General features: G+C 42.2%; 1 protein-coding gene across 1 annotated transcript in view; it reads left to right on the forward strand.

Moving 5' to 3' along the window:
- LOC132320859 (ATPase family AAA domain-containing protein 2-like) overlaps positions 1–15,176 on the forward strand; it is a 47,651-nt gene that overhangs the window by 27,762 nt on the left and 4,713 nt on the right. The window contains exons 4-12 of the mRNA XM_059834483.1: positions 4,526–4,634; positions 4,858–4,973; positions 6,757–6,931; positions 7,566–7,654; positions 8,001–8,160; positions 9,504–9,594; positions 10,024–10,480; positions 13,182–13,365; positions 14,913–15,098. Coding sequence (XP_059690466.1) covers positions 4,526–4,634; positions 4,858–4,973; positions 6,757–6,931; positions 7,566–7,654; positions 8,001–8,160; positions 9,504–9,594; positions 10,024–10,480; positions 13,182–13,365; positions 14,913–15,098 — 1,567 coding nt within the window. The remainder of the gene's footprint in view (positions 1–4,525; positions 4,635–4,857; positions 4,974–6,756; positions 6,932–7,565; positions 7,655–8,000; positions 8,161–9,503; positions 9,595–10,023; positions 10,481–13,181; positions 13,366–14,912; positions 15,099–15,176) is intronic.

The raw sequence follows: 15,176 nt of genomic DNA on the forward strand, positions 1-15,176 counted from the left end.
CAGCCATGGATGGGCTGAACGCAGGAAGGGGCCTGAAATGCGCTTTGTGTGTAGTAATTCAAGTTCTAATTGTGCACTACTTCCTCACTGACCTCTCTTAACTGTTTTAATGATAGTGCAAGTAACAGACCCGTGGCAAAGGATGCTGTGTGGTAAATACTGGGCAGATCGTTTTTAAAGCAGGCAAGCGTTTGAGTTCTTTGCTATTTGGGAGTTTATCTTGAGACGTTTCTTATCTTCTAGAGCTTTTGTGTCAGGATGCAGAAAATGAGTGATGCATGCTTAAACAATGGACTAAAACCACGCATCTTAAGAAGAGACTTCCCACATAAATATTTTTTTAAAAAAACTATTCGATACAATTTGACATGAATGGAGTAAAAACACCTTAGAGAGAGGTATTTGTTGCTTTCACTTTTCCAGAAAGAAGTAACTGGAATGAACTTGCTTCCTGCATGGAACAAAAGCTGCGTGTTTGTTTTCATCAGATTGGCTTCCCAGTCTATTAAAAAATTGCTATACAAGTCATGCTTTTAGGTAGGTAGTTTAAACATAATTAATTTAAGTTGAATGCTGTGGTGATGACAATAACTTCCAATTCAGTATTTAAAGAAAAAATCAAGCCACTGCAGATTTTTTTACATTTTACTAGAGCAACGGTGAAATAAAGGGACTAACGTATTTTCTGTCTCAAAATATTTTATACATTAATGCAATGTAGTCACCAGAACACTGAAGACCGGAGCTGATGCAAAAGCTGCACAACAAGTCCATGAAGAAAACGGGGATTTGGAGGTCCGCTGAAGCTGCAGACTTCAACAAAGTCGTTACACCATTACAAATCAATCTGTTTTGTTCGACAAACTTATAACAAAGTAAGTGGGTTTTTTTCATGATCTTACAAAGCTACTAAAATGAGCCTTACTAGCAAGCCTTTCTGCTATGGCATAATATTGGCTAGGGACTTTCTCCTTCTTTTGACAACAGAAAAAGGTATTGTTATTCCTGGCAGCAAGAGCTAAATGTATTCAGTGGTCAGGCTGAGACTTCCCTACGTGCCCTTACGTATACGGTACATCCGTGTGACAACTGCTGGGCTGCAGGTGCCTTCCATAGTAGAGTTCCAACAGGGTGGTGCAGCTTGGAACTTCTGGGTTGTTACTGGCAACCTCTGCTAACATTCCGTGGTCGTTGATCAGGTAGGGTCTCCTCCTCGTCCTCTGCCTGCACTGGTATGTCCTGCTCGCAGGAGCAGGCAGTGCCCCTGTGCCGTAAGAAGAGCCGGCGGGGAAGACGGCCGGCCTGGCTGAACAAGGAGCTTATGCTGAGGCTCGGGGAAAAAAAGAGAACTTACCACCTCTGGAAAAAGGGGCAGGCAAGTGAAGAGGAATACAAGGACCTCGTTAGGTCATGCAGGGAGGGAATTAGGAAGGCGAAAGCCCAGCTAGAGCTCAACCTGGCCACGGTCGTGAGTGACAACAAAAAAAGCTTCTATAAATACATTAACAACAAAAAGGGGGCCAAGGAGGATCTCCATCCTCTACTGGATGCGGCGGGGAACATTGTCACGAAGGATGAGGAAAAGGCTGAGGTACTTAATGCCTTCTTCGCCTCAGTCTTTAACAGCCACACCAGGTATCCTCAGGGTATCCGTCTCCCTGAGCTGGATGACAGGGATGGAGAGCAAAATAGGCTCCCCATGATCCAGGAGGAAGCAGTTAACGACCTGCTATGCCACCTGGAGACTCATAAGTCTATGGGGCCTGATGGCATCCACCCAAGGGTGCTGAGGGAGCTGGCGGAGGAGCTTGCCAAGCCGCTCTCCATCATTTATCAACAGTCCTGGTCAACGGGGGAGGTCCCGGATGACTGGAGGCTTGCCAACGTGACGCCCATCTACAAGAAGGGTCGGAAGGAGGATCCGGGGAACTACAGGCCTGTCAGCCTGACCTCGGTGCCGGGGAAGGTTATGGAGAGGCTCATCTTGAGGGCGCTCACGGGACACGTGCAGAATACCCAAGGGATCAGGCCAAGCCAGCACGGGTTCATGAAAGGCAGGTCCTGCTTGACCAACCTGATCTCCTTCTATGACCAGGTGACCCGCCTAGTGGATGAGGGGAAGGCTGTTGATGTTGTCTACCTGGACTTCAGCAAAGCCTTTGACACTGTTCCCCACAGTATTCTCCTAGAGAAGCTGGCGGCCCGTGGTTTAGACAGGTACACTCTTCGCTGGGTAAAAAACTGGCTGGATGGCCGAGCCCAGAGAGTTGTAGTGAATGGGGTGAAATCCAGCTGGCGGCCGGTCACAAGCGGAGTCCCCCAGGGCTCAGTTTTGGGACCAGTCTTGTTTAATGTCTTCATTGATGATCTGGATGAGGGGATAGAGTGCTCCCTCAGCAAGTTTGCAGACGACACCAAGTTGGGAGGGAGTGTTGATCTGCTTGAGGGTAGGAAGGCTCTGCAGAGGGATCTGGACAGGCTGGATCGATGGGCTGAGGCCAACCGGATGAAGTTCAGTAAGGCCAAGTGCTGGGTTCTACACTTGGGCCACAACAACCCCAGGCAACGCTACAGGCTTGGGGATGAGTGGCTGGAAAGCTCCCCCGCAGAAAAGGACCTGGGGGTGTTGATCGACACCCGGCTGAATATGAGCCAGCAGTGTGCCCAGGTGGCCAAGAAGGCCAACGGCATCCTGGCTTGTATCAGAAATGGTGTGGCCAGCAGGAGCAGGGAGGTGATCATGCCTCTGTACTCGGTGCTGGTGAGGCCGCACCTCGAATACTGTGTTCAGTTTTGGGCCCCTCACTACAAGAAAGACATTGAGGTGCTGGAGCATGTCCAGAGAAGGGCGACGAAGCTGGTGAGGGGTCTGGAACACAAGTCTGATGAGGAGCGGCTGAGGGAGCTGGGGTTGTTTAGCCTGGAGAAGAGGAGGCTGAGGGGAGACCTCATCGCTCTCTACAGCTACCTGAAAGGGGGTTGCAGAGAGGTGGGTGTTGGTCTCTTCTCCCAAGTGACTAATGACAGGACTAGAGGAAATGGCCTCAAGTTGCGCCAGGGGACGTTCAGGCTAGATATTAGGAAAAAGTTCTTTACCGAGAGAGTAGTGAAACATTGGAATAGGCTGCCCAGGGAGGTGGTAGAGTCACCCTCCCTGGAGGTATTCAAGGAGCGTGTGGATGTGGCATTGTGGGATGTAGCTTGATGGACATGGTGCTGTGTGGTGTTGGGTGGGTTGGTTTTTGGTGTGTTGTGCCTTGTTGTTGTTGTGTGGTGGTTGGCTTGCGTGGGTTGTTTGTGTGTGGGTTTTTTTTTTTGGTTTTTTTTTTTTTTTCAGGTTGGACTTGATGATCTTACAGGTCTTTTCCAACCGTAGTGATTCTGTGATTCTGTGATTCTGTGAATTATTGTTAATACATTGATTTGTGTAAGGTGTGGGGCTTTGTACTTCGCAGCAAAACTGTTTAACCTGTTTTTTGGAAATAGGTGCTTGTGGCTGCTTAAGACTTCCAGGTCTGAGAGCATGTGCGGGAGGATGTATTTGGAAGGTGTTTCATGTGTAAAGAATTTGGGCACAGCCAATGTTGAAATTTGCCACTGGTGTCTCTGTTTTGGGATTGCCAGTTGCAGAGAGGTCTTCATACCAGAGCATCTTTTATGTACTTGCCCTCTAAATGAATTTTCTTAGCATCAGAACTGCCTTCACTTTTAATTAACTTTTCTTCCATGCTTATGAATGTTCTTATAATGCTTGGTTGAGTTAAGATACTGAGGAAAGTTGGATAAAGCCAAAGTGAAGTAGTCCCAGTGTTTCTGCCTGTCTGTCCATGGCTTAATTCTCTTTGTGAAGCCCAAATGGACATTGTTTTCAGAAAGGTTTGCCAAGTGTAACAGCAGTGGGATGTTTTTTCCAGCATGTATAGTCATGGAAAACCAGTACAAAACTTAGATTACAGTTAAGAGAAGAACAAGCAGCCTGTTGTCTGAGGAAGGCTGTGAACTGAAAATTACTTAATGCTGTCATGCAGAACAACTTAAGTGCTATTATAAACTGCCATAATTTCTTTCTGTTGTCTTACTATGATCTTTAGAATTCTTATTTTTCTCTTGCTTAAATGGATTTTTTTTACTGTGCTCACCGAGAGGGAAAATAAACCTGAAAACAGTGTATTTTTGCAAATCTCAAATGCTTGTTCTTAAATCTATAAAAACCTTGAACATTTGATCTAATTTTTAAGTAGTGAGAGCTTGCATTCATGTATGTGCTGTGTTGACTGGTGTGGCTATTCGTAAGTGCTAAGAGTTGTTGAAGTAAACCCAGTTTAATGCCTGCAGTGACCTTTTTCCTTTATTTACTCACAGACATTAAATAGAAAACAATTTGAACACGTATTTAACTATTTAGGAAGTTTAAGCTCATTTGTAAGGTTTTCTGCATTCACTTGCCATTGTTATAAAAGCAAAAACCTTCTAGCTGCATCCTAAGTTAGAAAGCGCTTTTCTCTTTCTCCTTAATTCAAATCAGGTGTCTTCCACTAAACTTTCGGAAAGACGATTTGAAGGGAATTCACAAGGATCGAATGAAAATTGGAGCACGTCTGGCTGACGTTGATCCAATGCAAACAGATTGTTCAGTAAGTATTTTTAGTTCATTGTGTCAGTGAGATGTTTCCAGTGTTTATGAAAGCTTTCAATAACGTGCTGTCTACAGCTACCTTGGTTTACAGTTTTCTCTCAAGCAGTTTGAAAATTGCCCAGAGCATTTCCTTTGTGCTGACATACAATTTCTGATGGAACCTTATCAAGGTTGCAGCTTTCTTTAACATATAAAATGTGTTCTTTTGAATTTCTCTTTAGGTACGGTTTGATGGTGTGGGTGGTCTTTCTGACCACATTTCAGCTTTAAAAGAGATGGTCGTTTTTCCTTTGCTTTACCCAGAAGTCTTTGAGCGATTCAAAATTCAACCTCCAAGGTAACAGACATTGTTTCATAGAATCATAGAATGGTTTGGGTTGGAAGGGACCTTAAAGATCATCCAGTTCCAACCCTCTTCCATGGGCAGGGACACCTTCCACTAGAGCAGGTTGCTCAAAGCCCCATACAACCTGGCCTTGAACACTTCCAGGGTTGGGGCGTCCACAGCTTCTCTGGGCAACCTGTTCCAGTGCCTCACCACCCACATGGTGAAGAATTTCTTCCTTATAGCTGATCTCAATCCACCCTCTTTCAGTTTTAAAGCCATTACCCCTTGTCCTGTCACTACATGCCCTTGCAAAAAGTCCTTCTCCAGCTTTCCTGTAGGCCCCTTTTGGGTACTGGAAGGCTGCTCTAAGGTCTCCCCGGAGCCTTCACTTCTCCAGGCTGAACAATGCCAACTCTCTCAGCCTGTCTTCATAGGAGAGGTGCTCCAGCCCTCTGATCATCTTTGTGGCCCTCCTCTGGACTTGCGCCAACAGGTCCCTGTCCTTACGTGGGGGGCCCCAGAGCTGAACGCAGTACTCCAGGGGGGGTCTCATGAGAGTGAAGTAGAGGGGAAGAATCACCTCCCTCGACCTGCTGGTCCCCCATTTTCATGAGAATATTCAACTGAGGTATCAATATGTTTCCATGCTTCAAAATTTTCAGGAGTGTTGATGGGGTTTTTTAGCAGTAGTAAAAAGTAATTTCTTAAAAATGGATAGAATCCAGAATATATGTAGGATCAAAGATGTACTGTGTGGGGAGAATATACTTTGAAAGTGTCTTGCCTTTAAAAGGCAGGGTTGGAGTGTTTTTGTTTTGAGTTCTACGTACAAGTCAACTTCATTAGTTTATAAGCAGGAAGAAGGAATTACCTACTGGTAGTCAACTGTAATTTGTTTCTTGGAAGTCCAGTTGTCTCTCCCACCGACTCTCTTTTTTTTCAAGTGCTCAAGTATCAAGTTTACAATTGATAGGACTTGCAACTAGAACCTTGCAGCGTTTGTTGTACTTAGTTATGAAATGAAATTATTAGTTAGCTTTACATATTCTTGGTCAGCAAAACTCAATCATGGTATATTGAAATACGACTTTTAATCCTTTGCTTTCAGTAACTTTAAAAGTATTACAAAGAACGACAACAAAATCTGTGTTTTGCTTCTTTATTCATTTAAATTCTTTTTGAAACAGCAGTGTATTGGCTTTTCTAGCTGATGGCTATATTTATCTGATGGCTATATTTATCTGATGGCTATATTTATATATCCCAGCTTCAGACTTCCTCCTCATTTATCATCAGCAATGGGAGACCAAGTCCACTAACTTAAAGCTTTTTACGGGAGAATTAAATGCTTTACTATCAAATCTTGCCTTTTGTGAAAACAAGAATGAATGTGCCGTGTATCATTGAAGCATGAACCGGTGATTCATAAGTTAGCCCAGTCTTAGATTCTGTGCTGAAGTTTGTTCTTGTTTGGCTCCACTGTGCTGTAACCACCCCTGTTAGTTTGTCAGCAGTTTTGGAAGTGTTGTTCTGGGACACTACGATCATTTCTCAAGGTTCTGTACATCTGCATGATCCTCTTTATTCATGTTGTTTACTGCCTTGTTGAGTTGTGTAGGAACACAAAACTTCCATCTGGTTTGACTTTTCTCACGCTTCAGCTGTTACCGCTCTCTTACACGTGAAGTGTAAGCTAGAGAGAAGAGTTGTGTGTTGTAGGGATGAGGGTTGTAATAGGTACTTTGCCATGATGTTTTTTTCTTATGTGAATCTTTGGTATTTTTAATTGCAGAGGCTGTCTCTTCTATGGCCCTCCAGGGACTGGGAAGACACTGGTTGCTCGTGCACTTGCTAATGAATGTAGCCAAGGTGACAGGAGAATAGCCTTTTTTATGAGAAAAGGTGCCGACTGCCTGAGTAAATGGGCGGGGGAATCTGAACGACAGCTTCGTTTATTGTTTGATCAGGTAAGGTGGAAACGTGCCATGTGTTCTGTCCGAGTTGTAACTGTAGTTTTCTGTGGTCAATATTTTTAAGAACTCACTCTTTTTTGGGTTTTGTCAGTTCCTTCCACTGAAACGGGATTGTCAGTGTTTCTTTTTTCAGTGGGTTTTTTAGGGGCTTGAAATCTTGAGATGTATTGGGAAAGATTAATAAAACAAATGAGAGAACCTCGCAAAGCAACACCCCCCCCCCAAAAAAAAAAAACATCAAACAGCCACAAAAAAGGTTTCAAGAGGCAAGAGACGGTGGCTTTAGATCAGAGGGAAACAGATGCAGGCTGCAAGCATGGTCATTTAAATTCATAACAGAAGCTTGCTTCCAGAACCTGTAATTGAATTAAGTCCTGGCTCTGTTCTCGGTGGTTGCCAAATAGCTGTAAAAACTACTGGTATGATTTGTTTCCTGTCACCCAGTCTCAGTGGGTTGACATAGCTGCTGTCTTCTGTTACTCGTGCCACTTACTCCGTTAGCTCAATTAGTAGAGATCCCTGATGCTAGTTGGAAAAATCTAGCTCCAGTGACTTTCCAACCATGACGTTTCTCTCTTTAAAATTGTGCTGATTTACTTATGTCAGTATTCCTGTGTTTTCATTCTAGGCCTACCAGATGCGACCTTCAATTATTTTCTTTGATGAGATAGATGGTCTTGCTCCTGTGCGGTCCTGTGAACAAGATGAAATCCATAGGTAGTACATTTTTTGTACCTACATAGAAGCTGCTAGATCTTTGTGAAAAGAAGACCACAACCTATTTAACTTCATGTGACACATTCATTTGTCCTGAAAACTAGTAATTCAATGCTACTAAACTTCAGATGGTTTTTAAACAATAATTGAAAACAATTCACTAAGCTTGAGAGCAGCACAAGACCTGTGTTACCTTGTCTGGTTTTTTATGTCTTAAAACGAGTCTTTCAGGAAGGAGCATCTCATCAATAAAAGCTTGTCCTTTTTGAGTGGTCATTGGAGAAGGTCATGTAAAACGTAACAAAATTTACTAAACCAGTGAATGAAAATTACATTTTTCTGTTAGCTCTATTGTATCAACACTTCTGGCACTTATGGATGGGTTAGACAGCAGAGGAGAGATTGTGGTAATTGGAGCCACCAACAGGCTGGATTCTATAGATCCTGCTTTACGAAGACCCGGACGGTTTGATCGAGAGTTCCTCTTCAGCCTGCCAAATAAAGAGGTCAGAACTTAAACTCAACCCTAATGCTAATGTGGCAAAGTCCCTCTTTGTAACAAAATCACATAACAGTGCAGTATCACGGAGCAGTTAAAGTCGAAATCAGTGTTGTACAACTTGGACAAAAGAGGGATGTCTGGAGAGAGCTGCGTTGTGCTGTGGAGGGCAGATCTGGTACTGAATATATATGACTAAGATGATTTCAACAAGTAGGTAGTTCTAGAATTAATTTTGGTTTCACTGTGACCAGCCAAGAAAAGGGGATGCTGCTAGTCACTGAAATGTTTAAGTAAGGATCAATGTCTGAATTAGCTATAAATTACTGCTATCTCATCTGGAAAATGACAGAAATGGTGTGCACGCAAGAATGCCTTTTTGCTAACAACAACTTTTACCAAGGCTGGTGCTGGAGCAACTTAAGATTTTTCATTCCCAAAGTGGTTCATGTTTGCTTACTTATTTAATCCAATTAGGCACTTTCACCCTGAAGCACTCTTGCTCTCAGTTCTTGGTTTATGAATGGATAGTGGACGTACCTGTGTTGGACTGTTCCCAGGCTGGGTATCCTGGGCGTTACCTATAAGTATTTGGGGATCTGACATTCTTACTGGTACTCGTTAACAGCGACTTGGACAAAGATGTGAAGTACACTGCACAGGTGCAGGGCTTGGGAAGCTTCTAGTTCAATGGCAATAGCTAAGCAATGAAAAAATAGGTATATAGCAACAAAAACATATTGGGGGGACGATAGTGTGCAAAACTGGAACCCTGTTTTTGTGGTTTTTCTCTGGCTACCGCTGATATTGCTTTTTCTTTTAGTAGCACTTTTTGGAAAAAGGATAAAATGCTTATTGGAGTGAAGGCTAATAAAAGTGCACTGAGCAGTGTAGTTAACACACACATTTGCCTCCAGTTTCTATCTGCTTTCAGGAACAGGAGAGGAGGTGCCATGAAACGGATATAATACACGGTTCCCTACTGTGGAAGAATTCTAGAAATCTGCCATAATTGATCTGTGTACCAGGAAATACTTAAATGAAAGTCTTGCTAAGATCAGACACGAAGACAGGCAACATTTGACATTTTCTGGATCAATGACAGGAGTTTGAGTCATAATTATTGTTCTTTGTAGTAACTGTAGCAATTTGAAAGGTAGTGCTAGGACTGTCTTCCTTGAATGAACTGGCAGAAAACCAAATTTGATGAACTAATGAGCCTGTCAGCATGAGATTTTGCTGAATTGGAGAGAAAAAGTATTTTTGTTAATGTGAGGTGGTTTTGTGTTTTGTTTTTTATTTTTAAGAGAAAACTTAGGACAAACCAAAATGCAACCATTTTGTTTCCAGGCTAGAAAAGATATTTTCAAGATTCACACACGAGACTGGACCCCTAAGCCACTGGACATGTTTCTTGAAGAGCTAGCTGAAAAATGTGTTGGTAAGTTTGAAAACAAAGTCAGTCACTGCACGTGACTGAGTCCTAAGGAATCTGAGCTTGTACCAGGCAGCACCCGAGCTCTTGTGCCTTGCTGCAGAGTGAGGCAGCTGACACGCCTTGGGAGCAAACAAAGTTAGATGCTTCTTTTCTTGTCATTTTCTTCTTGTCTCTCAGAACATTAAAGAGCTTTGGGGCATCTTCCTCAGGACTAAAGTTCTGATTAGGAGGCCACTTCATAAGCGCAGGGTATCAGGCTGTGAGCCACATAACAAAACTTCTCTGCAGTTCGGTAACGCTTTGGATTATCTCTTAGCCTGTTAATTTTTAGCTGCATTCAAAGTCTTTCAGTGTTGCACTTTGGAAACCTTGGCCTTGACTTCTGTGTTGCCTGAGACTGACATAACATTTCATTCTTGTTTTGTTTATTAGGATACTGTGGTGCTGATATTAAATGCTTATGTGCTGAAGCTGCCCTCTGTGCTCTGCGCCGCCGCTACCCTCAAATATACAAAAGCAGTGAGAAACTGCAGTTAGATATTGCTTCTATTAAAATAACAGCGAAGGATTTTGTCATGGCTATGCAGAAGACTGTTCCAGCTTCACGGAGGGCTGTGGCTTCACCTGGGCGAGCACTATCACCTATTTCAAAACCACTGCTTGAAAACACACTAGCAAGAATTTTACAAGCCTTGCAGGGAGTATTTCCCCACGCAGAGCTTGCTCTAAAGAAGGACCAACAGCAAGGTATAACAACAGTAGCCGCTTCTTTAAACTTCTGCCAAAGCAAAAACTTCCGATTTGTGCAATCAACATACAGAAACCTCTCAGCCATAATGACAGTAGGATTTTATAATATGCACATGCACGCCTTTATTTCAGGAATATCGTGCATAGTTTTTATTCTGGATTCTAAACTGAAGTGCTGGATGGGAGCTGTGAATGACTCGCAATACATAGGAGAGAACTATGCATTCTCTCCTAGAGCACCCTGTTTCTGACAGTAGCTAATATCGTGTTTATCATTCGTAGAGATGGATTTAAGGTTTAATGTGTGAGGCACCTCTTTCAAAATAAATGTTTAAATGGGGGGAGAGGGCATTTTTACATGAATGCTTCTAATTCCTGTGAAGAATGTCGGAACCACAATACAAGTATAAGTGGTTTAAGCTAAATAGTGTTACAGCTATCGTGATTTTTAACCATAGTCTCTTAATTTGAATGTTTGTGGATCACACTGTACGCCTGCACATGAGATCAGAATGTTTCAGTAACGTATACTCTGGGGCTTGGCTTGCATAGCGTATGTGAGCTCACACTCCTGACTGCATCAGCCCTGACCAAGTTGTCTGTCGGTTGGTGACAGCAAATAAATTGATAAACTCGCTGCACTCCTGATTAACGGAGATCCATGAATAGTTAGTTATTATCCTAATCCCTGGAGAATATTCTACCAGTATTACTCCCAGTAGAGCTGGTAGATTGTTTGCATTGGTAAAAGAGGCAGAAACCCACCAACAATATAAAAGCAGAGAGGCTAAGGGATTGGTAATTGCATCCCGTCTCCGTTGTCGGCCTTTCATGATCTCTTCCTTCGGGGATCTTTGAGGAGCCTTATTTAGAAGATGTGTTGGTCTGTATATTCTGACTCACTAGTCCTAGACAAAGGGAAGTCTGTGGCCACCATGTTCACTTAATTTCCCCACATCCAGTGGGGGAACCTGCTCCAGAAAGAAGTGGCCTTGTTGGGTTTTTCAGGTGCCTAGGAACTACAGAAGTTCCTAATCATCTTTATTCTAAGGAAGAAACCTCCTATTGTTTTCACCAACAGAGAGAGAATACCTTATGCAAATCATGCGATGTAGGACAGCTTTGTAGAGACTTGTGCAATCTCCTTAGATCTGTGGTAGGATAAACTCTTCATAAAATAACATTCTGCATGTGCCCTCAAATGAAGAAATACAATATAAGGGGTCTCCAGCACTGATTTAGAAGCTGTATTAATGTGAGAGCAAGCTATGGACTATTCAGGAAAGTTAACAAACCTCTCTTGTCTTTCAGACAGTTTAAATCATATTTTAAGAAATTATGCGATTGACAGTGATGAGGAATCACCACCAATCTTTGAAGATAAGCCAACTCCTAAAATGCCTGGTAGACAAAAGGAAAAATTCCTCAATTTTAGCAGGTACATATTTGTCCCTTTATGTTTGCATTATTCAGATGGCCGTGTCTGTAAACAGTTTTGGTGTGAGGGGTGGTAGATGAAGAAGTAGAGGGGAGGGGTGTGGGGGGGTGATCAATATTTGCAAGAAGTAAGCGTGAAGATCCAGCTGGGTACTGAGGTTCTAATGGAATACACTGCCATAACCCATCAAACTGAATGGCCCAGCCCTCTTTTCCTAAGTCAAAGTGGTCCACAGACTATTAGAATGTGTTGATTTAATCCATGGCATTCCTTGAAAGACTCAAGACCAAAGAAACGTGCTGCCTGTCCTTTTAGCTAAAAAACCCCTACAGATTCGTGTAGACATCTTTTGCCCTTCTAATTTCCAAGACTGTTAAACCAGCAGCGAATTATGTAGCAGAAACAGAACTGAGAAACGGTTTGTTAAAACACAATGTCTGCATTTTGTACCTTTAACCGACTAAGTTTATGTTAACTTTTTAACATTTTAATGTGGAAGTCATATAAGCTGACAGTTGAAAAAACAGATTATTGTCGTCACTGGTGGGTCAGTTATTTTTCTCACTTTCTATTGCTGCGCTGTCCAGAAAATCTTCTGACCTGCTGAGCTTGGTTAGGTCTCTAGATCTTTGACTTCAGCCAGCAAAGGTACAATAGTATTGTGGTGGAAAAAAACGAATGCTCTTCACAAATGTGTTTCATGCTAGTAAAGCAGGATTACTAGGAAATTAATAGACAATTCAAAGATGAAACATTAGAATGACTGAATAAAATAAATATACATCTTAATACATATTGAGTGTACTGCTGTAATTTAACCAGTCCATCTGTGTACTTCTTCAGATACAGCTAATGTGTTTCAGTGCCCACGTTAATTTTTTTCTAGAAATGTTGTTCTACTCCTTCCTTCCCACTATCTCCAGTAACTATGGCCAAATTTCAGCTAAACTAGACAGATGTAGAGATCTCACAGCTACTTAAACTCAAGACCTACTGAAAATCAGTGTCTACGGGCAGTGAGGAGATCCAGATTGGCATGTGCTGAGAGATAGAGTTGTTATTCTCCCCCATATCGGGTTACTGATGAGTTGTCACACGTGTATTTGGCTGGACAGTCCCCCTGTATGATTTAAGAGCCGTTACTTAACCCAGCCAAAGGAACAGCAGACATGCTGGGGATTGGCAGGATTTCTTAAGGGAGGTATGGTACAAGTTTTTTAAAAAGAAAATGGGCTTTGACAGTGTTCCTGATCACAGACCAGCTTATTATTTGCTGGAACATGGAGAGTATTTACCGAAAGGGAAAAAAAAAAAGAAAGAAAGGTGTATAGGAAAAAACCTTATCATCTGTGTGCCTATTCATCACCTCATTTTTAAACTTGTTTTCTTCTTCCTGTTCTAGAAATGCTTATTACCAGCCAACATCTTGCAGGCCACGGTTCTTACTAGTTGGAGAGCCAGGATACGGGCAAGCTTCTCATTTGGCACCTGCAGTAATACATGCCCTGGAAAAGTTTCCAGTCTATACACTAGACCTATCCGTTTTGTTTGTTAGCATCACATCATCGGAAGAAACATGTGCACAGGTACCTTTTTTTCTCTTTAATCTCATAGGATTCATGAACTGTATATAAACTAGTAAAGTAAGCAAAATTCATTGTTAATGGAGGTGGCCTGGTTTGAATGTGCTGTTATGTTTACTTCTGTCTGAAAAGCCACTTTTCTGCTAGATCAAATGATATCAAATGAGGATGTTACATGTGGCCATATCTTTCATTCCAAAGGAATGGAAAGTGAGGATGCTGCTAGCAGCTTGGGAAGCTGGGAGGTGCTGCTAATAAACCCCTCTTTATAGCAAGAAGTCCTCCCCATCTTGGTGGGATCCAGAAAGTTGTTTTCATTGCTGCTTAAGAATCTGTGCTCCCAGTAGATGGCTCTGCAGCAGCCTGACTGCCTGTCATGCACTTTTTGTAACCTTCATTTTCATTATATTTGTAAGGCAATCAAGCTTTTGGGGAAAAGAAGTGTTTCTTTTTTTATATATACATATACAGCTTGTACTGCTGCAGGATATGCAGTAAAAGCGTTAAAATTCATGGAACACTTACGTTTGTTTTTCTTATACTATAGATTAAACATAAGCAGATTTAGTGCTGTTTTCCTTTTTACTTTTAGGCAGGAAATCCGTTTCGTTGTTTGACATCACTGTATTAAAATATTTTCACCTTTAGTAGCAGCATTTGAGAGCTCTACAAGTAAGGATGGACATGTTACATGACTGGAGACTCATTTGTCACATAAGAGGAACAATTCCTTTTGTGTTATGTGATGGTTGCACCTGCGGTCATATAACTAGCATGTGTAGTCACTGCCCGGATATACCACGTGCACTTCCCATCTTGTGACAGGAACTCCCTGAATATTGATAATCTGAAAGGGTGCACGGAGAAATTTGTCATGTGAAAGGACTGTTGCCGCTTCCCTCATGTGGTAGATGCATGTCCTCTTCTGTGATCGAGGTACCATCTGTAGGCAATGGCTTGTGGTCTTCCGAAGCACGTAATCTGGTCTGATTGATAATGAGAGGCTGTGAGTGATTTAGCTATTCAGGCAGCTATTCAGACTGGTCACCTCTTATAAAATGTACGTGAAGTTATGAATTGTAACCAGGCTTCTTTCACAGTGTCAGCCCTCATCTTTTCACATAGGTCTTTGCTTGTTCAAACTGTGCTTCAGAGTGACTTGGATATGTGCGCACTCTGAATTGAAAATGGTGCAGTCAGAGTCGTGTAGTGATTTACCCAGGCTAATACATCTTGCTCAAGGGTTAGTCTTGTTTTTTCAGGCACACCACCACAGCAGCTGAGTTGTAAGGCTCTTTAGGCATTACCTTACACCTAAGTAGTTTTGAAATCAGGCAGAGATTCAGGTCAGTTTCTGTCTGTGTAGCAATGTCCATATTTGAGTGAAGTGAAAATTTTACCTTATTGTTAAGGAGTTGTTTTTTGTTGGATTGTTTTGATGTTTTGGCTGCATGTGCTCCTATTTCATAAGACAGTTTGACTGACACGTAGTTATTTATTAGCCTGTTCTACATGGTTTAGTTTTCTTATCCAAGCTTTCATTTTACCAGTTGATGCGAGAAGCACAAAGAACAGCACCAAGTATCATTTATATTCCACATATCCATTTGTGGTGGGAGGCTGCTGGAGCTACATTGAGAGCTACTTTTAAAACACTACTGCAGAACATTCCAGCATTTGCTCCAGTTTTGCTGCTTGCAACATCTGATGTGTGTCATGCAGATCTCCCAGAAGAGGTATTTCTGTTGATACTCTTCTTACTTTTTTTAGTCAGTTTTTTGTTAATTTATAAATCCTTTAAACATTGGAGTACT

This window comes from Gavia stellata, unplaced genomic scaffold (assembly GCF_030936135.1).
Source record: "Gavia stellata isolate bGavSte3 unplaced genomic scaffold, bGavSte3.hap2 HAP2_SCAFFOLD_34, whole genome shotgun sequence".
Taxonomy (NCBI): domain Eukaryota; kingdom Metazoa; phylum Chordata; class Aves; order Gaviiformes; family Gaviidae; genus Gavia; species Gavia stellata.